This window comes from Pteronotus mesoamericanus, unplaced genomic scaffold (genome assembly GCF_021234165.1).
Source record: "Pteronotus mesoamericanus isolate MK-2021 breed Mesoamerican mustached bat unplaced genomic scaffold, CSHL_Meso_final scaffold_651, whole genome shotgun sequence".
NCBI lineage: Eukaryota > Metazoa > Chordata > Mammalia > Chiroptera > Mormoopidae > Pteronotus > Pteronotus mesoamericanus.
The window spans coordinates 34,745,391-34,767,554 of record NW_026555325.1 but is presented as its reverse complement, the minus strand read 5'-3'; the positions used below and the strand labels follow the sequence as shown (position 1 = coordinate 34,767,554).

Here is a 22,164-nt window from a genome sequence, read left to right as displayed (position 1 = left end):
TCTTTTCTTCTTTTTCTTAAAGAAGACCCTTCAACGACATTTCTTGTAATACTGCTTTGGTGGTGATGAGCTCCTTTAGCTTTTTCTTGTCTGGGAACCTCTTTATCTGTACTTCGGTTCTAAATGATAGCTTTACTGGGTAGGCTAATCGTAGTTTTAGGTCCTTGCTTTTCATTACTTTGGATATTTCTGGCCAATCTCTTCTGGCCTGCAAAGTTTCTGTTGAGAAATCACCTGACAGTCTTATATGGGCGCTCCCTTGTAGATACCTAACTGCTTTTCTTTTGCTGCTTTTAAGAGTCTCTTTTTGTCTTTAACCTTTGGCATTTTAATTATAATTCTGCTTAACTTCTTAAATGCTAGCTCAGAGAAAAGCCTCTACCTATTTAACCACAACTGAGTCTTACCTGAGGTTAATAAGATTAGTAATAAGGTGATATATTTAGATTCTACTTTCCCTCATTGCTTTTGTAAGAAAATATATACATATGTATATATATTTACATTTACCAGTTTAGTATAAAAATATGACAACAGATACAGATGAACATCTAGGTGGAAGAGAAGCATAGGTCAAAGTATGTGGGGAAGGGCAGGGCTTCTGTACCTTCTCCAGAAACACCACTCTCCCAGCACCTCCACATGGTCAGCAACCTGGAACCTTCATAAAAATACTTTAATAATGAATTAAAAAGGGTTGAGGGGAAGCTAGTATATATTTATGAAAACACAAGTAGACATACATATATTGTATATATTAAATTAAAAGATAATTTTCATGCCCTGGCTAGTGTGGGTCAGTTGGTTGGAGCATTGACCTGTAACCAAAAAGTTGCAGGTTTGGTTTCCAGTTGAGGCACATACATAGGTTGTGGGTTCAATCCTTGGGTCCTGGAGTATATGATCCCCAGTGCAGGAGCATATGGAAGGCAACCAATCAATTTTTCTTTCTTACATGGATGTCCCTCGCTCTCCCTTTCTCTCCCTTAAAAAGCAATGAAAAAAAATCCTTGGGTGAGGATTTTTAAAAAAGATAATTTTCAGAGTTTTAGCTTGACAGATCAGAAATTAAATTATTTAATTATAGCATTTAAAATAACAAAAAGCCACAGTTTGGAATACCACTGATATTTAAATAAGGCTGTAAACCGGGACCAAGTGAAAAGCTGGAAAAAATAAGAAATCAGATACTATAAGAGAACTATACCACAGTTGCTTGTATCGAAGAGTTCACCTTGAATAGAAATACATGTTAACATCCTGGTCAGCTGGTAAATAGCTACTGGTATGTTTTATTTAACTATTCACAAACCATTTATGGAACACCTAATGTATATATCAGGGAATGCACTATTGTAAGTACTAGGGATACAAAGATTAACAAAAACAAGGCCTTAGCATTACAAGTTGATATATAGCACTACTGTAGTGCTCTTAAACTGTTTTATATTTTATGGGTAAATTTTGTATACCTAGCTGGTTTAATACATAATGGTGGCTTTTAAGTTTATTTTAGAAAAGTATTTACTATTAGGTATTGTTCACCATTTCTTTATCAGCAAAAATATACACTTTATGACTTGTTTTAGACTTTATCCTGATAAAATTAATACACACTTTTTGGTAGAAATTTTGAGAACTTTTCTACAAAAGAAAAAATAATCATGTATTTTTACTATTCCGATAATTACTGTTGGCATTTTCTTCTAAAACTTTTCGCTATTGATTTCAAGTAACAGAAAACTCAATTCAAACTTGTTTGAACAATAAAGAAAATTTATTGCCTCAATTAAACCTTAAAGTTACAGTTCCCAGTTGTACAACTAGCGGGAATCAGATTAACAATGAACAATACTGAGTGCTTTTAATGGAAAGTAGATAGCCCATGTTAAAATAATAATAACAATACCACCCATCAGTGGGAACCCATCTCATGATCAGATTGTGAAAAGTGAAGATATGTATGGTTATGCCCTCACACTATAAGTAAATGTTAGGCTAGATGCAAAATATATAAAAGTGAAACAGGCCACAAAATTTGGGTCATGATAGCATGCAGGTTAGAAATGATCCAGAGTGTTGTTGTTCTTGTTTTTAATGAAGGCCCATAAGTCCTGACCACCTCCCATTTACCTGCCTTTCCTTTTCAAGAAAAATTTGGCCTTGACTTCCATCCCAGATTACAGTCTTGCCCATTCCCAATGCTCCACCATTTTCAGCAAGACAAACGCTGATTCTAAGATTTTCTAGGAATGAACCTGCCTAGCAACATGGGACCACAGTATCCATCAGAGATGACCAAAACGGGGAAACTGTGGTCCAGGAGAGAAGCCACATACTAGACCTAACAAGCTCAGGGGAGGTCTGCATGGTTGGCCTTACAAACTCAGAGACTGAATGTAAGCACATAGGATAGTCAGAACATAAAAATTCCTAATTAAAGGCAAGTCATGGTGGTAGTCAACTCCTAGGCCTGCAGCTTCCGTAACAAAGGTTGACCTTTACATTAAGTGAACCTGTCTATTCTCTTTTTGCATCTAAGATAACATACCTTTGAGATGTCACAGTAATCTTTTTCCAGAACCTTCAAGGCACAACCACAGCACGAGAGCACGGAACCCTTCATTCGTTTTCCTGTACCATCTCTATGTGATGTAAATGTTAACTATTAACCACCCTATACCCACCAACATAAAAAAAGGATGTTTCTTTTCATTTTACTGTAAAAAAAATTTATTTATTTTAATTTTAGACAGAGGGGAAGCAGGGGAGAAAGAGAGAGAGAGGGAGAGAAACACCAATGTGTGGTTGCCTCTTGTGTGCCCCTTACTGGGGAACTGGCCCCCAACCCAGGCATGTGCCCTGACTGGGAATCGAACCAGTGACCCTTTGGTTTGCAGGCCGGCACTCAATCCACTGAGCCACATCAGCCAGGGCCCCATTTTACTTTTTATCTAGTTGCAGAGATTTCCCTCCTGTTTTGCTTTCTCCCACCCCCTTAAACTACCACCAATGGATTTCATGTAACCCTCCTTATGTCTCTCCCTTTATTCTGATGTTTAAAATAAACTGCAGAAAGCTCTGGAACATTTTCTTAATCCGTTGTGATTTTGCTTCCTGGGAACTGTCAGTTTGACTCAAATAAACTCATAACAATTTTTAAAAATATTGGTTGGCTCACAAAAATAAAAAGTCCACAGGCTGACTTGGCTTCAGGTGAGGCTTGATTCTACAACTCAATTTTTCATCAAGGATCCATTTATTTCCTTCTCTCTGCTGTGCTCTCCTTGGTGTCTGCATCATTCTAAGACCGATCCCTCTCATGGTCTCAGGATGGGTCCCAGCATCCTCTTGTCCATGAGGAAAGAGAACCTCAGCATTTTCGTCAAAAGTCCTGAGTCATTGTCTCAGACTACCTTAGAGCCAATGCCTACCATGACTCAATCATTGAGTCCAAAGGGATGGATTGTGCTGATGGGATACGTAGGTTAGTTATATCACCTCTGAAGGCGTAGTGAAGTCGACGTCTCTGAAGGTATATGAATGCCTAAAGAGAAATTGGTGCTATTGGGAAGGGGATGAGAGTTAAAAGAAACTAAATAATTTTAAAGAAATTTGAAATCATGTTAGACCTATTTAATTTAAGTATATGTGCTGCTAAAGCAAGCACTAGATATAATCAAATAACAAATTTTAAATTACTCTAATCATTCGTACTACTTTATCTTCCTCTTATTTACTCATCTTTCATTAGACTTTATGAATGGTTGAGTTCCCACTTTTTCAAGGAAAATTATCCTCAAATATCAATAGGGAATTTCTTGGTAGGTATTAAAAACTATGATATAGATCTAAATTTATGGATAGAAGTTCATTATATATTATTAATGAAAAATGTTACTAAAAGGCATGTGCAGAAAAAATCATATCTATTTTATGATGCTATTTTTCTTAAGTCTACATATACAGTAGAAAAAATGATACATATAATAAAACATTATCAGTAGGTGTTAATTTTCACTTTCTTCATTGCTTTTTGTATTATCTGAATACAGGGTGGAGCAAAAGTAGGTTTACGGTTGTGAGTATGCCAAACACAGAGTTTATTCTTATATTATTATTTATGATTGTATTATTTTTCCATGGACCTGTAAACCTACTTTTGCCCCACACTCATTACTCATTTTATGTAATTTATAATTACTCATTACATTCATAATCAGAAAGAAAAAAAACCCTAGAAACTTAAACTGCAATTATGCTAAGTTAGCCCCATTTTGGGGCCTGTGGTTTTCAACAATTGAGAACAGAGGGGCAGTAAGAACAGGAGCAGAATACATGACTTTTCCATAGTTTAGTTTCTGGCAATTTTTCTCCTGGTTAGTTTTCAGAGCCTTTTGTAAAACCTTAGCTTACTGTGATTCTTAAAGTTATATTCTTGTATCTTTACACTAAAATTACCAAGATGATAGGAAGACACTGAAGTTGCAGGACAAAAAATTAAGGATGCCAAAAATTAGAGGCTTTACAAAGGACAGATTCTTATGGAGATTATTGAGATTTGCTTATAAATATTTCTAAGTTTGAAATAATTTTAATTCCAAAAGACTAATCCAGATACAGGACTCCTTCTAGTTTCAAAACAGGTCTATACAGTAAGTCCTCACTTGACATTATGGTTAGAGTCTTGGACCTAAAGGAAAACAACATACAAAGAAACCAATTTATCATAGACTAATTAATATGAACAAGAGTTACATTCTTGGCACTTCACCAACGTTGTAACAAGATTGAAAGAAAAGCCATTATTGGAAGACCTACTGTACTTGAGACCCCTTTCTTTCAAGAAGCTCTGGAAGTTTCCAACAATACAACCAGTTTCCTCTTGGTAGACGAAGGGGGTATGCATATAGTTTCTTCCGTAGTAGAAACACAAGCAGTCAGGGACTGGGAGCTTATTCTAAATCAAACACAGTGCTAAATCTTCACAGATATTTTAAACTCTGATTTAGGAAAGTCAAGGTCACACTGCCTCGGGAAAGTGGAATGTTGGTATTCCGACCCAGGTCTGACTCTTTAACTCCTTGCGTTTAAACTGTGTGCTATACACATGACTAGGTTAACTAAAAGAGGAACTGACGGATCACATACGCTGGGTTGGGGGAGAAAAACTAAAAGCCACTGCACTGAGTTTAGAAAAACGAGACTAGAAATATGAACTACAGCCGCCATCTTGGAACAGCCGGGTAGCCGGAAGTCCCGCCGCCAGAGTCTAGCGACTGGGCCGCTAGCTGGGGGCGGGGGCGCGGACCCAGTGTGTTGGCGAGCCGGCTGAACGGGGCGGGAGGGCCGAGAGACAGTGCGGCTCGGAGGCTCGCAGGGAAGGGCGTGGCCCGGGGCGGGGCCTGAAGGTGGGGCGGAGCCGCTGGGCAGGCGCCGGGTGGAGCTGACCCGGCCGCGACTTCCAAGCACCTCACTTTCGTGGAACGTGACTGAGCTGCTGAAGCCGACAGCCGGCAGCTCTCTGCTCTGAGGGCTATGGGTGGAAAATGACGGTGATTTCCTCCCTGTTTGGCCCACTGCGAGCACCGACTTCCTTCACCTCGCGGCCCCGGGGCTGCGGACGTAGCAGGTGAGATGAACCCCCGATGCCCCTGCCCCCGGGGTCTGAGTAGGTGGGCAGCGCCCAGGCCCGCAGCCCACTGCCTGCGCCTTCCCGCGTCTTCCCCGCAGTGCCCACCTCTAGGATGTGTGGGGCCACTCGGGAGGGCTTACGTAGGGGAGGAGGCGGCTCGCTTGTCCCCTTCGGCGGCAGAATTGCCATTCCCTAGTTTGAGGAGCACTTCATTTCACCCTGTCATTCGGACTCTTTTCCCGTAGCCCGAAGGTGGTCTCAGTCTCTGCCCTCCTTGGAGCTCCTGCCCATATACTTGGAGAGTTGCCCCCAATTTTCTCCCTTACCCCCGTTTAGAGCATGTCAGTTACTCCGACGTTCTGACTCCCCTGCCTTGGGGAAGCTGAAGGACCAACTTTTCACTCCAGCCGCAGACCCCAGGCTCGGTTTCCACTGCGCTGCTGCCTGCCCAGACACTGGGTGGTAGCTGTCGTGCGGGCGGCCTGTGTGGCTAGCGACTCTCCACACCCTTATCTTGGAGGGCCAAAGTCTATCCCTGACGACAAGGGAAGAGCAGTGCTCAGGGCTCCCCACCCTAGGTCTCCAGGGAGGACGTTTGGTCCCCTCCAAGTAGGTGGGAGTGGGTGGATAGTGTGACTGTTGGTTGAAGGGTGCGTTAACTGGCACCCACACCGGATGGTGCTTTTCCCACAGGATGGAGGATATTGGGTGCTTAAGAACGAGACAGCCGAAGAGTTTAAAGCTTTCTCTTGGAAGTTAATCAGAACACTCTTCCCCATTTTTACTTAATACCAGTTGTTTACAATTTCAGTGGTTCTGTGTTATATGAACCAAAAAATGAAGTAGCCCGAAGTGGTTTAAATAGCTCCACTCCCTGCTCCATTGAGTGGTCAGTGAGTGTTTTTTTACTCTGACAGATCAGCTTGTTTGTTCCATAACAAGCTTTGTTTTAATGAGATGAAAAGATTGGATGTAACCTAAAAAACAACTGAAAAAAAGAAAAAAGAAACTTCCGTTACTGTGGCTCCTGTTCATTTTAGAAGAATGCTTTAGAAAGCATCTTTTCCTCCCATGATGGGTAGGGGATTAAGATGAGACAAGTCCTTTCTGGTTATTTTGACTTTCCCTCAACTAGCAGGCATTGCTTTTATAATATTGAGGAACACTAAAAGAAACCTCATGGAGAGAGGCAAATTACTTTTCAGTTTTTCTCTTAATTTTCAACTAACTGAAAGTTAAATCTGGTCATTACAACAACTATTTGACCATCACCTTGAGAAAAATGAAGAGCTCTCTCTTCCCTGCTAACAACTATTTAAGATCAAACTATATTAAATTGAACTGCTCTTAATTGTTTAGTATAAAATAAAAACAATAACGTTGTGGCCCATCCTGTTCCTCTCTTGTAGTTGGAGGATCTTTACTACCAAGTATTGTTTGAAGAAGTGGCATAGAACAATGAACTATATTTAATTTGTTACCATTCTTAATATTATTAGGGCTACAATTCCTAATAGCAATCGCTACTATTTCTTGAAAGCCTACTTTGTGATAAACTACTGAGTTAAGCTAAGTATAAAATTTCCAGTCCTCACAATATTTTTCTAAGGAGGTTTTTTCTCAATTTTATAATTGAGGAAGCTAAGGTCCTAAAAGGCTGGGTAACTTGCGCAAAGAATTGATAAGCGATAAGACCCAAAGTTGGGTTCAGAGCTTTTTTACTCTTTTTTACTGAACAACTGCTAGTTTAGTTAAACTGTTGGTCTAAAAAACATTGAAATTCATTGATATTGTGAATGTGGTGGAAATAAGGGGTAGTGAGCAGTATTAATTACTAAATCTCCAGGCAAAGAAATATAGGGAACTTTGAAAACAAAAACAAAAAACAACAACAGAAGACTGGGCTAATAAATCACCTTATTCTTTAGCAGTGATTTTTCAAGTCCACATCTTCAAGGGCTCCAAATGTTTAACACCTTTGTTTAATTGTTTAACAGCTCCTACTTCAACTATGGGTACCTGTACCAGCTGGTAGCTTTCCCAGGATATAATTTGTCACTTACTTGCTAAACTTCAGGTATGTGAATATTGTAGGTTTTGTATATATTGACCACTCCTATCTAATCCCACTAGAAAAACTCATCCTGATCCAGATTAAATGTAAGTTTTTAAATAGTTCAGTTAACACTGGGGTAGCACAAAGAAAATTATCTTGTTCACATCCCTGACTATCGGTTATTGTAGGTCTTTGACCTGCCATCTGAGTCTTTTTAATGTGATGTGCTTGTTTGAGAACTTAACCTGTGCATTGTAAATTTCAGGAATGGGTTTTTTTACTTTCTGCCTTATGTAAGATCACTTTAGATGATTAATGCAGAGTAATTATAACTAGGCAGTTGTTGCCATGTTAATTTCAAGTTACTAATAAGAGCTGATTATTTGCAGTTGTCTAAACCTCATGTTCACGTGTCTGTGGCAGCAAGAGGGGAGTCTGATAAGTACTGTAATAACAGCAATAAAGAACTCTCTCTTGCTTTAGCATTTTTCTGAACATCTTTAGAACAGTTTACAACACATTTTGTGTTCCTAACATTTTATGAACAGCTTTAGAACACATTGTGTGGTCTTGGGCCTGTTGCTATAGTGAAAAACTTAGAATACTTTATCATTCAAAAGAGAGAAATTTCTGTCCATGAACTAGTTCCTAAAAGACAATGTTGATTCACTAAAAGGTGAAATAAATATACACATATGGAGTCTCCTGTGTGCCATCTACTGTGTTAGGTGTCAGGGACACAACTGTAAGCAGAAACATGGACAGATCCAATTTCTGTAGCACTTAAAGTCTAGCATAGAAGATACACATAAAATAAATATTCACACTAATGCATAGTATAATTATAAAATGAGAAGAGTGGCCTAAAGGTAAGGAACATATTTCTATTTGAGAAAGACTCCTGGCGTGGCTGTGGGGTCAAAGAAGCCCTCACCTGATAAAAGTGACTCCTGAACTATATGATTTGGAGGATAAATAGGTGTTATGTGTAGGGAGTGATGGGTGGGTAAAGAGGACATTTTTAGAATTAACTGCATGTGCAAAGTCCATTTAGTGCAGAGGGACTGTGGAACATTCAAAAAGGCCAATACGTGAGGCTAGTTAAAAGGAACTAAGAGTAGGCCGGTGGGATGCCATCGTTTTTTTGTTTCATTCTCTCTCTTAATATATTACCAAAATTATATTTAACTTTTGTTAAGCAATTTCTTTGTGCCAGATGTGATAGTATGGACTTTACTTGAATCATCTCAAGTTCTGAGGAGGTAGGCACAATTATTACCATTACACAGATGAGGAAAATGAGACACAGAAAATAAAAGTTACTGCTTCAAAGTTTGTAAGTGATACTCTACTATCCCCTTTTTCCTATCCTATCGTCAAGTATGAACACAGGCTGGAAAGGTCCCTTCTGTCTAGTGTGTCTCCTTGATGTAACCTTGAGAACTTAAGAAATTTCTGGAGAATCTGGACGCAGGCGAACATTCAGCAGAGACTCTGAGCTCCATGCTCTTAATCATTAGGTGGGATTTGAGGGTGGATCACTGGGGAAGACCCCAGCACATCACTGCAGCTGTGTTACTCAGATCTGATACTGAATATAGGACAGCAACACAAAAATTTTGTGCTGACCCGTCTTTGAGAGTAAAGAGAATATTGTTAGCAAGGAAACACTCCCACCATTTTTTTTTAAACTTTTTTTTTTTTTCCTAGTGGTAGTTGAAGAAAAGTATATGTAGTTAGCCATTTAATAAATCTAGGTTTGCCAGTGTATTCTTTCAACTAGAATTCTTCCTACTGATTGTTACACTGAATCTTCTTTCTTTCTAGAGATCTGGTTGGAGTTGGAGAGTGAAAGAAAATGAATTCTTATTCTGATTTACCTGCCAAGAACTTAACCATTGCCATCAATATGACCAAGACTTTGTCCTCAACAGTAATGCATGGATTTAATGCTACCAATGACCCACCTTCAATGTCGATAACAAGGCTTTTTCCAGCCTTGCTAGAATGCTTTGGCATAGTCTTATGTGGCTATATAGCAGGAAGGGCCAATGTCATAACATCAACACAGGCCAAAGGACTGGGAAACTTTGTCTCCAGATTTGCACTTCCAGCTTTGTTATTCAAAAACATGGTTGTACTTAATTTTTCCAATGTGGATTGGTCTTTCCTGTATAGCATCTTAATTGCCAAAGCTTCTGTATTTTTTGTTGTATGTGTACTAACCTTATTAGTTGCCAGCCCTGATAGTCGATTTAGTAAAGCCGGACTATTCCCTATTTTTGCTACCCAAAGTAATGACTTTGCATTGGGATATCCTATAGGTAAGTTGTTTTTTTTTTTTACTTTTCAATTTTTTAAATTTAAGATTTTAGAAGGTACCAAAATTTAAGCCTTTTTATTTACCTAAGCATTTGTTAGTGATAGAAATTTACTCTTAAATCTAAGAGATCTTTCATGTTTTTTTCCTTAAATATGTCTTAAAATAGGATGAATTATATTTTTCCTTAACTTCCGAGTTTGAGGCTTCTTGAAAGTTCTGCCTAAACAAATGGTCATATCCAAATAAACTTTGTGAATTTTCTTTCTAATAGTATTTTTTTCTTCTCAATAATCACATATGAAAGATGTTTAATTTCCAGAAGAGATCAGATTCTGATTTAAATTATGTAAAAAACATAGACATTTGTCTGTATAAAAACAATCATTATTAAATGTTAGCAGTGGAATTTTATGAGTGACTAAAAAAGTCACTGTTTTCCTCTTATTTTTCTTACCATCTGGAATATATACTATTTTACATTAATGCTCATTTTTGAGCTTGCTTTTCAAAATGTCAATGTACTTTAGTTGAAGTTAATTTCTTGTTTAAGAACAAAAATGGTGAGGGTTTTTTCACCTTTCCAACTTTTCCTCCTTCACTTTGCTAAATCTTTAAGCAGGCTAATTTTATGTTTCTATGTGTGTATATTTTCAGATATACAGTAAAATACCAGTTTGGGATATTGAAAGATCTCGAAACATCCTTTTTTTCCAGATATTCTGCCACTAAGAAAATGTATACTTAGTAACAGCTTTTTTATATTTTTATTTTTAGATAAATGTTTATATTGTGCTTTGATCATGTTTCATAATGTGAGGACCTGAATATTATGGATACACTCATTCACTCATTCATTCACTCATTCATAGGAACCCCTTATATACCAGTGACTGTGTTAGCTGTGGGAATACACCTGTGAACAACATTCTTATACATATTGAATTTACATTTTAATTGAAAATAAAATTAAAATAATATCGAGTAATGAAAAGGGCCATAAAAACAAGTAATGTAATATAGAGGTATAGCAATGAGGAGGTACTACTTAAGGTAGGGAATCAGTAAACGCCTTTCTGATGATACAGCTCCTGAGGAGAGACAAAGAAAACTTAAAATGACTACTGAAATTTACCATTAACTTTCAGATTTCTTATCCAGTAGTTGTAATCCCCACCCCCAGTTATTTCACCTCTGGCACCAAAAGGATTCTGGAGGACTATCCGTTTTCAGCTCTCTCCTCCTTTGACCCTTCTCCATCTCGTTTACCAGAAACAGAGATCTACCTTAAAAATTAAATAACTATGAGTAAAGCAGGAGGTTTATGAGAGAGGAAAAACTCTTAACTAAGATAACTAAGTTATAAATAGTCAGAAACTAGATAGGTATTTCTTTAAGGGTAGTGCATTTTAAAATTAAGAATGAACCAAGCATTTTAATAAAGACTTACCTATCTCTTCAGAGGCATTAATAATGTAAGTTCATCAAGGTATTTATGATATAAGAATCTAAGAAGTGGCCGAAGTGGCTCAGCATCATAGTATTAAATATTTAATGAATATTGCTACATCTTAATTTAGACATAAACTGTAAGTATATAGTTTCATGTTCTCATAGATTAGTAAGCCCATGACTAAATAGAGCTAACACTTGTAACTTTATAGAGGTCTTTCTTACTATCTCATTTGAGGTAGGACAGATATTATTATCCTCATTTTTAAATAAGGAGACAGGCTTACAGAGATTTAATTGCCTTATCTCAGGTCACATAGCTTACAGGTGCCTGAGATCCAAACATAAGTCTTCTGGTTCTAAATCCTGGGCATTCTCTTATGCTACACAGTTACAGAACATTTAATCTTCAGAAGACCAACTAGCCCTTGTAATATATTACTTTCACAGAGAATCAACATTTTATTATCTTTAATCTAAAATATTTCATAAAATGAGTAGTAGTGGAAAAATACCTATCAAATGAGTTTATCCATTTTCATATCGAGGCAGAATCTCCAAATGAAAAATGTGGTCAGCCACATTGATCCCTGCTTTTCTTATGTTCTACGTTAAATCAGTGAATCTGGTAATAATCATATTTCCATCAGTGTGCTGGCCCAATTTCCCTGATGATTATGCTCATAGATTTTTTTTTTAAGTCCTCACCCAAGAATATGCTAATTGATTTTGGAGAGGGAGGGAGAGAGAGAGAAGGAAACATCAATGTGAGAGAGAAACATGGATTGATTGCCTCCCATATGCACCTCAAGTGGGGATTGAACTCACAGCCAAGGTTTGTGCCCTGACTTTGGATTGAACCTACAACCCTTGGTGCACAGAATGGTACTCCAACCAACTGAGCCACCTGGGCTATGCTCATAGATTATGAGTTCCACTATTTTTTTTTAATTTTTAAATCACAAATAATGTAAGAGCTGTTGTAACATTAGATTATAGAAAGTAACTTTACCAGAATCCAATACTATAGACTGAAGCACTTTTCCATATGCCTGCAGATTGGAAGGTATGAAACACAACTGCAGGGCTGTGTATCCGCTCCAGTGAGGTGATCATTATTGCTGTCCATGCCCATCTGCCTTCTGGCGTTGTTCAGTGTGAACAGAGAAGACTTTGTCTCTAGAGAGGAGACCCTTTCAGTTTGTTATGTGGCCTCTCTCAGGAATCGCCACTCTCTTGTTTACAGATAAACATCATAGCTTGTAAGAATTGACCTTTTTAAAACTGTTTTACAACATCAGCCCAGTTTACAGGTGACTCAGGAGAAGGCAGATAACTAAAAAAGAAAAAGGACAGTCATGTTCCCTTTTTCTCTATACTATGACAATTATAATAGTCTGTGAAACTACATTAAAATCATTTATCCACACTGAAGTGACAGAAAACTACAGTACCTTATTACAAACTGAAGAAGCTGTTTTTTTTTTTTAAACAATTCTTTTCAAAGGTACTTAAAGAAATCTGAGTGTGAGAAGAAACCAAGGTGAAATGTTGATTTCAGCAAATCAGAATGGTTCCCTGCCTTGGTCATTAAAAGATACTGATAGGGCATAGTTAAATCCTATAATTTATTCCTCAAAACAATGCTGATAACATAAGTACCCTGACTAATCATAATTATGCTCTAGTGCTTGAGCTGTAAACAAAAAGAAAATGAAGCATTTAACTATATGCCATTAAATAATAGAATGATCTTGTCTGGGTCTTTGTGTTATTTGCTAAGGATTGAAAAACCTGCCAGAATCAAAATAGGAGCCACAGTGGGTGGCTAATTTTGTCTTAGTTCTCAGAGCTATATAGTAATTCCTCAAAGTGGATTTCTCTCCTCCCCCTCAAGAGCCTTATTTCTAAGTACTAATTAATTAGAACTTAATAGTTTATATAATGATTATACATCTAATTTGTTAGTAGGGGTCATTCCTTCATTTTTTTTTTTCAGAATTGAAAAACCATATTCAGATTGGTAACAGAAGAATAGCACTACCAATTTATAAAGACATAATGTTAAGTTATGACCAGTGTGGCTCGGTTGAATGTTGTCGCACAATGTGAAAAGTTACTGGTTCAATTCCCCGTACAGGCACATGCCTGGGTTGTGAGCCAGGTCCCCAGTTGGGGCGTGCGCAAGAGGCAACCAATCGATGTTCCTCTTACAAATTGCTGTTTCTCTCTCTCTCTTTCTCCCTTCCCCTCTCTCTAAAAATAAATAATTTTTAAAAAAGACAGTATTAAGTAATTAAGCAAATGAGTGGCAGAAACGGGCTGAAATTTCCATGTTTAACCATATTTTTATAGTAATTTAACAAGTATTTATTCCTCATGTTTCGCTATCCCGCTAGACTACTTCTGCCTTCAAGTACCTGTTCAACCGACTTAAAAATAGCCTAGTAATAACCTGCTTTATAAATATTCAGAATATAAAGAAAAGAAAATTCGGATATAAAAAGAAAACGGGTTAACAAACTAGATACAAATTACTGTGTGTTACGAAATACATTTTTATTCTGTCTGAAACCTTTGACATTCATTGATGTGTTACTTCCATTCAGCAACTATTTTCAGATTTGCTCAGTGCTGTGCTCTGACAGTTATAATATCATGCCTTCAAAGAACTTAGAATTACTTGAGGTGGCACTAGTATGAAACAAGTTACCAGAGCCACCCAGAGAAGAGGATATCCAAGATACAGACTGAAGACTTGGTGGAAGGAGTAGTGCCTGCGGCAGGCCTTAAACAGTGGGCAAGATTTAGATAAGAAAGGAGAGATTTCAAGAAGTTGGGGGGTGATGATCAGTATGTACAGTTAGTTATGAACCTGGTATTTGTCTGGTCTAACTATGAAGTTAAAGTGGCTGACAGAGGCTTTGCACTAAGGAATAGGTAGATATTTCGAGAGAGATGAGCTGGGCCAGTTGTGGAGTCTGGACTGTGAATGTGGAAAGAAAGGTTTTATAGCTGTTCTTGTGGGTGGTGAGAACTTTGGCAAAGCCTTATTTTTTGAAAGTTAAGATTTAGATGATACTGTCATCAGTGAATAAGATGGATGAAGGAGGTGACCAAGAAAAATCAAAAGGATATTGGTTGGAAACCCATTAAATAATCCAGTTTTGAAATTTTTGACCAGTGGTGGTGGTAGGAATCAAGAGGAGAAAATATGAAAGATCCTGAAAAAAAGAGAAAGCACTTGGTGATTGGCTACCCATAGATAATAAAGACTGTTTCTCAAATTTGTATTGAGATTTAAAACAATCTAAAGTCTATTAAATGCTAGTGTGCCAAGGAAGGACTGTACTTTGCCATGTATAATGCACTCCCTTGTATAATGCACACCTACATTTTTGTGTGCATTATACGTGGGATTATTATATCCATTATACCCATACCATGTAATCATTACACCCATGTATAGTGTGCATCCTTATTTCCCTCAAAAATTTGGGCAATTTACACATGCAAATTATACACAGCAAAAAATGTAAATTTGGGGGAAAAAGCATTAACTTAAGAGGCTTCATGTGCTGTAAGTTTATACATTTTATCAAAGTTTATGCATTTCATCTTGGGCATTTGGGAAAATTCTGATGCACAGGTTGAAAACACAAGGCTTTTCCAAAATATAATATCTATTTTTAAAATTAGGTGTTGGGCAGATATGGATGTCTTTCTCTTAGAAATAGAATATCTGATCAAAAAAAGTGACACTACCTTGAAATAGTTTCAAAAGTGCTGCTTCTTTTTTATTTAAAAGATAAAACCTTATGAAACATGAAAGAAAACCACTGAGAGTTATAGAGCTAGTATATCTAGTGTGGAAATCGGAAAGAATTTATGAAATTTTATGTGATCAAATGTGTTTTGTTTAACTGCTGTATCATTTCAGGGATATAGACCTCTGCATGTGCTTAACTAAAAAGAAGGGAATTGATTCTTATAAAAAGTAGTTTTTAGCTAATGAGAACAAGGTGAACTTTTACAGGTTATATAATCTAGTTACACAACTTTAACAGGATGTGTGTATGACATTAAGTGAAGCTTACATGTCCTGAGTAAACAAATATATTTTCCCACCTGGGTCACTTTATCTTAATGTAAATTGAGAAAGCTAATCTTCTACATTTTTTTTCACATGATTGCCTCTCTCCTTGTAAGTGATTGTGGCTATTCTTTTGTCTTTTTTAACCTCAAATCATTTATGAATCAGGCTTTATGTGTTAGGTTGAATAATTTCAGCACTCACTGCCAAAAATGTGCCTAGACACCAGGTTGCTTGCTTCCAGGCTCAAATTCCCCTGATTAATCCACAACCTCATCACCAACCCTCCCTTTCACCAAGAAACTGCTGTAAGTCTTTTCTGACCCGCCATACCCCTTTCTAAGGCTTGACTTATGCAGTGGTTAGGTTCTAAGTCATCATGTACAGTCAAACCCTTGAAAAATCCCTTAAATCACCTATAAAATACAGCACATATACCTTGTGTATACTCATAAGTCTAACACAGCTTGATTTTTTTTTCTCTAGCATTGTTCTTCAGTGTACAGCAAGTGAAGTAATTCATTTGCATCTGGAAACATGCTTTATGGGGTGGGGGAAGCTTTCATTTTCCTAGAGAGAGTAGTTGAATTTGTTTTAGTTAAATGTGCATTCTATGACTCCACTGTATTCCCCTTCCAAACATTTCTTACCCACCTTTCCATCCGTAATTCTTCACCATCTTCCCTGGTCTTCCTTGCAACCCTGCATTCCCTTTCATTCCTCTCAAATGGAGACTGCCCATTTTCTCATCACCTGCATACTACGTGAGCAGTGGTAGATAGGACTGGCATCCTCATAACCACCTTGTACTGTTGCTACACCACTATATGCTCTTTTGTAAAAATTGCCTCTTCGAGGCTCATGCTTGGCCTCATTGCTGTCATCTACTGACCTTATTCTAGTCATTCCTTCTCATTCATTGAAGACTTGAATATCTGGCTCACTGTTACCTCCTCTGCTGCCAAATTTTGCTATTATCTTGTTTGACTTGAGTGTCCATGTGAACTACCCATCAAATTCTCTGTCCTCGAAGTTCCTTGACCTCCTTATCACCAGTGATATTTTTCTCTACTCCATTTCAGCCACCAACTGACATGACCATACTAGGTTATCCTAAACCTACTCGTCTTGGAAATATTAAATTCAATAGCTTATTATCTCATATACTCTAAAGTCCTAAACTTCCAACCACATCTAATTCTTAGACCTCATAGGGAACTCCAGTTCTCTTTTCTGTAGTTAACCATCGTCCGTCTTCTGTATAGCTTGGATTTCATCACTTCAGTACTCATTTTTGAGTTTGTCATCTGCTCCTTGCTTCTCTATCCTCTGTACCCTGACTTCTGCCTCATTGCTCCTGTGAGACTTCTCTCTCAAGGGTACCAACAGCCAGCCACCTGTTGCTATCACTACTTAAATGCTTTGTTACAAGAATTTTATTTTGAATTGTTTCTTTTAAGAATTCTACAGTTCACCCTGGCTGGTGTGGCTCAGTTGGAGCATCATCCTGTACACCAAAAGGTTGTGGGTTCAGTTCCTGATCAGGGCACATACCTCGGTTATGGGTTTGATCCCAGGTTGGAGCACATATGGGGAAAAAAAACCCAATCAATGTTTCTCACATTGATGTTTCTCTCTCTTTATCCCTTCGTCTCTCTCTAAAATCAATAAACATTTTGAAAAAAGAATTCTACAATTCTTCCAGTTTATTGTGATGAGTCAAGCCTCTACTCCATAAAATGTAGGGGGTATTACTAAAAATTTGTAGAAGTTGATTATCATTTTATGAGCTAATTACTATTTAACATACTATGTTTTTCTTTTTTTTTCAACTTTCCTACTAAGATATTCTTTTTATAAAACAAGGCTAATGAGGTCATTCTGCACTATTTAGGTTTAATTTACAATATGCTATAATTATGCACAGAAAATGTTATACACTTAATTTATTAATGTGTTTCTATAGTAATCATTTTAAAAATCAATTTTAATTTTTTGTTTTGCAGTTGAAGCTTTGTATCAAACTACATACCCAGAATATCTCCAGTACATTTATTTGGTAGCACCTATATCTCTTATGATGTTAAACCCAATAGGATTCATTTTCTGTGAAATCCAGAAGTGGAAAGACAGTCAAAATTCTTCTCAGAACAAAGTGAAAATTGTGGGACTTGGACTTCTGCGAGTATTACAGAACCCAATAGTATTTATGGTCTTCATTGGCATTGCCTTCAATTTTATTCTTGACCAAAAGGTGCCCGAATATATGGAAAATTTTCTTGATGGACTTGCAAATTCTTTTTCTGGATCAGCTCTATTTTATCTTGGTCTTACAATGGTAGGAAAAATAAAGAAACTGAAGAAGTCAGCATTTGTTGTTCTAATTCTTCTCATCACAGCTAAACTGTAAGTTTCACTTATTTAACTTGGGGATTATAGTTTATGAAAGTTTTATTTAGCCAGTTCATTGGAATGTCTGCAACTATTTTCTCTTTAAATAGTTTGATAATAATAATTCCTCCTAACTGAATAATTGTGATTTAAAGGAAAATATGATGTTGGTGTATTTTGTAAAGTCATTTTCTTATTTCATGTAAGTTATCCTTTCCATTTTACTGTTAAAGAATAAAGACTATTGGTTTCCCTTCAGCTTTTATATAATTTCACTTAATATCTCCTCATGTCCAAGTGTGATGATATTTTTTAAGGAATTTTGCAGGATTTCTGAATTTTCTAAATTTGTCAAAATCCTAAAGTCAGAAGCATCTTAGTCATAATAAGAAGAAGAATTTTAAAAATAAACAGTTTTTATCATGAATTTGGGGAAAATATTCTATAATACTGAGGGTGGTTGAAATTTCTAAATAGAAGTTAATATGAATGATCATTATCAACCATCTGATCCTAGCCTGTCAAATAGAGTTGTCAGCCCCTTAGTTAATAGTTAGTTCTTCAGCGTAATTAGCTCCTTCGCCATGGAGTTATACTTCATGGTGCAAGTGACATCAACTTTACTGCCAGATTATCCCAAGATACTTGGGACATTCTTAACTATTGAGTTTAGCTCTTGTGTTGACAGTTAAATTTATGATACTAGTGAAAAACAGTACAAATGAATTATATTTTCAAAATAATATAAAAGAATATAAATTCCAAATATTATTTATGATGGCATAATGCTCCTCAGAAATAAAATATTAATTAGTATTGATACAGTAATAATGTGGTTCTAACAGTAATAGTATTGTTGACTTATAAGTAAAATTTAAATATTCTCATTTTTTAAAAATTATTTAAATCCTCACCGAGGATATGTTTATCAATTTTAGAGAGAGAGAGAAAGGGAGAGAGAAAGAAACATCAATGAGAGAGAGAAGCATCGATGGGTTGCCTCCTGGATGCGCCCTAACTGGGGATTGAATCTGCAACCTAGATACATGCCCTGACCGGGGATCAAACCCTCATCCTTTTGGTGTACGGGATGACGCTCCAGCCAATGGAGCCACCCAGCCAAGGCTAAATATTCTTATTTTTTAACATCTTTTTTCTGGGTCTTTGATCCCTATTTAATATTTTCATTTATTTTTTAACTTTTATTTATTTAACTTTATAGAGAGGGGAAGGGAGAAAGCAAGGGAGAAAAACACCGATATGTGAGTGAAAGATTGATTAGTTGCCCCTTGCATGCCCGCCACGGGGGACCTGGCCCACAACCCAGGCGTATGTCCTGGCTGGTAATTGAACTGGTAACCTTTCTGCTGGTGGGAGGACACCCATCCCACTGAGCCACACCAGTCAGGACTTATCTATTTTTTTAATTAAAAATATACCCAGAAGAATTCCTTATCTTAAAGCATCTCTCTAAGTGCTACTGTGACAATATCATCAACCTTGGTCTTATTCTTTGGAAGGGGAAGCTCTGTTAGCTCAGCTACTATTGATAATACTCTTTCTACGGAATCCCGAAGGATTTGTTTAATAATTGACTCTGTACCTTGTCCAGATTTCACTAATTTTCTGCTATATTTGAATTGTTTCATTTTCTTTGCTAAACCTTTGCTTTTCCAAAGATGAAGAGCGAATTGTAAGATACCTGCTTTTCTACTGTTTTTGAAAGCCTAATTGAGCAGCATTATTATCTTTACCTGAACCATGGAAACCCCTAATCAAAATAAACATCAGCTTTGTTTTTCAAAAAGGAGTTTAGTCATTTTCTTTTAAAAAGTTTACTCAGATTGTCAGTCTTTTTTCTTTTAACATTTCAATGAACTAATAGAGGAAACAAGAAACAGCAGCTATTACAACTTTTACATGTTTTTAGCAAGAAAATTATTTGTAGAACAAAAGTCTGATTTTCAAAAAGGAGTTTAGTAATTTTTTTTTAAAAAGTTTACTCAGTCTTTTTTCTTTTAACATTTCAATGAACTAATAGAGGAAACAAGAAACAGCAACTATTACAACTTTTACATGCTTTTAGCAAGAAAATTATTTGTAGAACAAAAGTCTGATTTTCTTCTTCCTAATTCCTAATGTTTGAAGTATTTTTAGAATATTATTACACTTTATATGGCTCTAAGTTCTTTCAATAAAATGTCCACAAGAAAGCATACAGAGAATATGTGCATGCAAATAAATATGGCTTCCAGGAAGAAGAAAAGTAATCTAATGCCAAGTTCACTAGAGGAACTTACCACTTGGGGACGAGCATGCTTGGATATCAAGTTATAATGCATTTCTTGTTTCTTCAGCCTGGTGTTGCCACTTCTGTGCAGAGAAATGGTGGAAGTCTTGGACAAGGGCGACAGTGTAGTGAACCATACAAGTTTATCAAATTACGCATTTTTGTATGGTGTCTTTCCTGTAGCACCGGGAGTGGCTATCTTTGCAACACAGTTCAACATGGAAGTAGAGATTGTATGTATATACTATACTTTCTAAGTTTGATTGTTTGTGTCGTTAACAGAAAATGAATTTTCAAAAAACAGAAGTCAACATTTTTTATGAGAACTTGGTATCTATAAGTTACTTCATGGTGTATAAGGAAGACATCCTGTAACATCATGTACAAGTTATATAACCTAGGCTCTTTATTCAGCCAGGACGTTTTTCATTAATCTTGTTTAGTTTCAAGTATTTTATTCCTGTACTTATATTTAAGCCTAACGGTTATTTATGGAAGGGTAACTTGAAATTTCAAGGGAAAAAATTCTATTTCACTCATTGATAATTCAGCCTCCAAATGCAAAATACCACATACTCAACTGCACGAAATAGCTAAAGTCAATTAACACCAAATTGTTATCAGTGTCTAAGCATTTACTCTACAACATTAGAGTGAATTATTTTGAAATATAACATGAAGGTACTAAATTATTTAACAAAGGTCAGTTCCATTTTTAATCTGTAAAATGTTTGCATAGTAATTTTTCTCTTTTTTAACTTGCTTTTATTGACATATATTTTATGAAGTAGTATGGGAAGAAACTGATCATCATTTTAATCAGATAATTAATATGATTTTACTCTTTAGAACCTAGAAGATAACCATCAGCCATGGAATGTCTACTATTTGTTATGTGAAAATATAAACTAAGCATAGATTGGAAAAGGAGCCAAGGGGACGTAACGGTATTTTCTTTTAAGAGCTCTCAGAAAGGGGGAATATGGTATGAAATAACATGCTGGATTCTGTGATGTCTTTTTACAGACTCTTGCTTTTTTTTCAGAATGCGTTACTATGCTGTGGCTATGTAAAGTTTAAGGTAATTGTTTCAGTGTGACTGTGACCCTTTCCTCCATTTGATTTTATTTTTGCAGATAACCTCAGGGATGGTAATAAGCACATTCGTTTCTGCACCAATCATGTACGTTTCTGCCTGGTTACTGACCTTTCCCTCAATGGACCCTAAGCCATTGGCCTATGCCATCCAGAATGTTAGTTTTGATATAAGTATTATCAGCCTGGTCTCCTTGGTAAGTACGTTTTAGTGTACAAATGAAAGAAAACCACAGAATGAGTTTGCAAATAGCTTGCTAACAGAAATTTAGGGATTTAAAAATCTAATTTTGTAGGCAGTAGAGAACACTGAAGCCTACCCCTGCAATATAATATCAGTCTTCTGAGATTTGTCTTTCAGACTGGGAGTTAGAGTTGTACGGCAGACATGGCACGAGATTTAGTCAGACCTGAATCTGACTCTGGCTGTATCACAAACTAGCTGTATGTCTCTGTGGAGTTACTCTGACTCCTCTAAGCTTCAGTTTTCTCAGCTATAAAGTAGAGATAATAATTTTACCTATTTCCTTTGGTTGCTTTAAGGATCACATGAGACAGTATGTGTAAAAAGCATTCGGTACGTGGTGAATCACTATACAAATACTAGCTGTCACAGAATCATAGGGTTGAGGGATCCTTGGGATCATATCCATCCACCCATTTAATGTTAATGAAAACTTTTTGGATATATCTTCTTAAGTTAAATACTTAGACACTTGACAACTAGAGTATTTTATGAATTAAGTTGTCTATTGAATTCAAGCAGTATTTTGGTTGGAAAAAGAAAGACAGCTTTTACTGTTAAAGGAAAGGAGGTGGGGATGAATATGTA

At 36.6% G+C, this 22,164-nt stretch overlaps 1 protein-coding gene across 1 annotated transcript in view; it reads left to right on the top strand.

Moving 5' to 3' along the window:
• The first annotated feature begins 5,420 nt into the window (after positions 1–5,420).
• Positions 5,421–22,164, top strand: part of GPR155 (G protein-coupled receptor 155) — a 40,942-nt gene continuing 24,198 nt past the window's right edge. The window contains exons 1-6 of the mRNA XM_054562696.1: positions 5,421–5,632; positions 7,633–7,712; positions 9,519–10,015; positions 17,563–17,962; positions 20,305–20,470; positions 21,374–21,529. Coding sequence (XP_054418671.1) covers positions 9,550–10,015; positions 17,563–17,962; positions 20,305–20,470; positions 21,374–21,529 — 1,188 coding nt within the window. The 5' untranslated portion in view covers positions 5,421–5,632; positions 7,633–7,712; positions 9,519–9,549. The remainder of the gene's footprint in view (positions 5,633–7,632; positions 7,713–9,518; positions 10,016–17,562; positions 17,963–20,304; positions 20,471–21,373; positions 21,530–22,164) is intronic.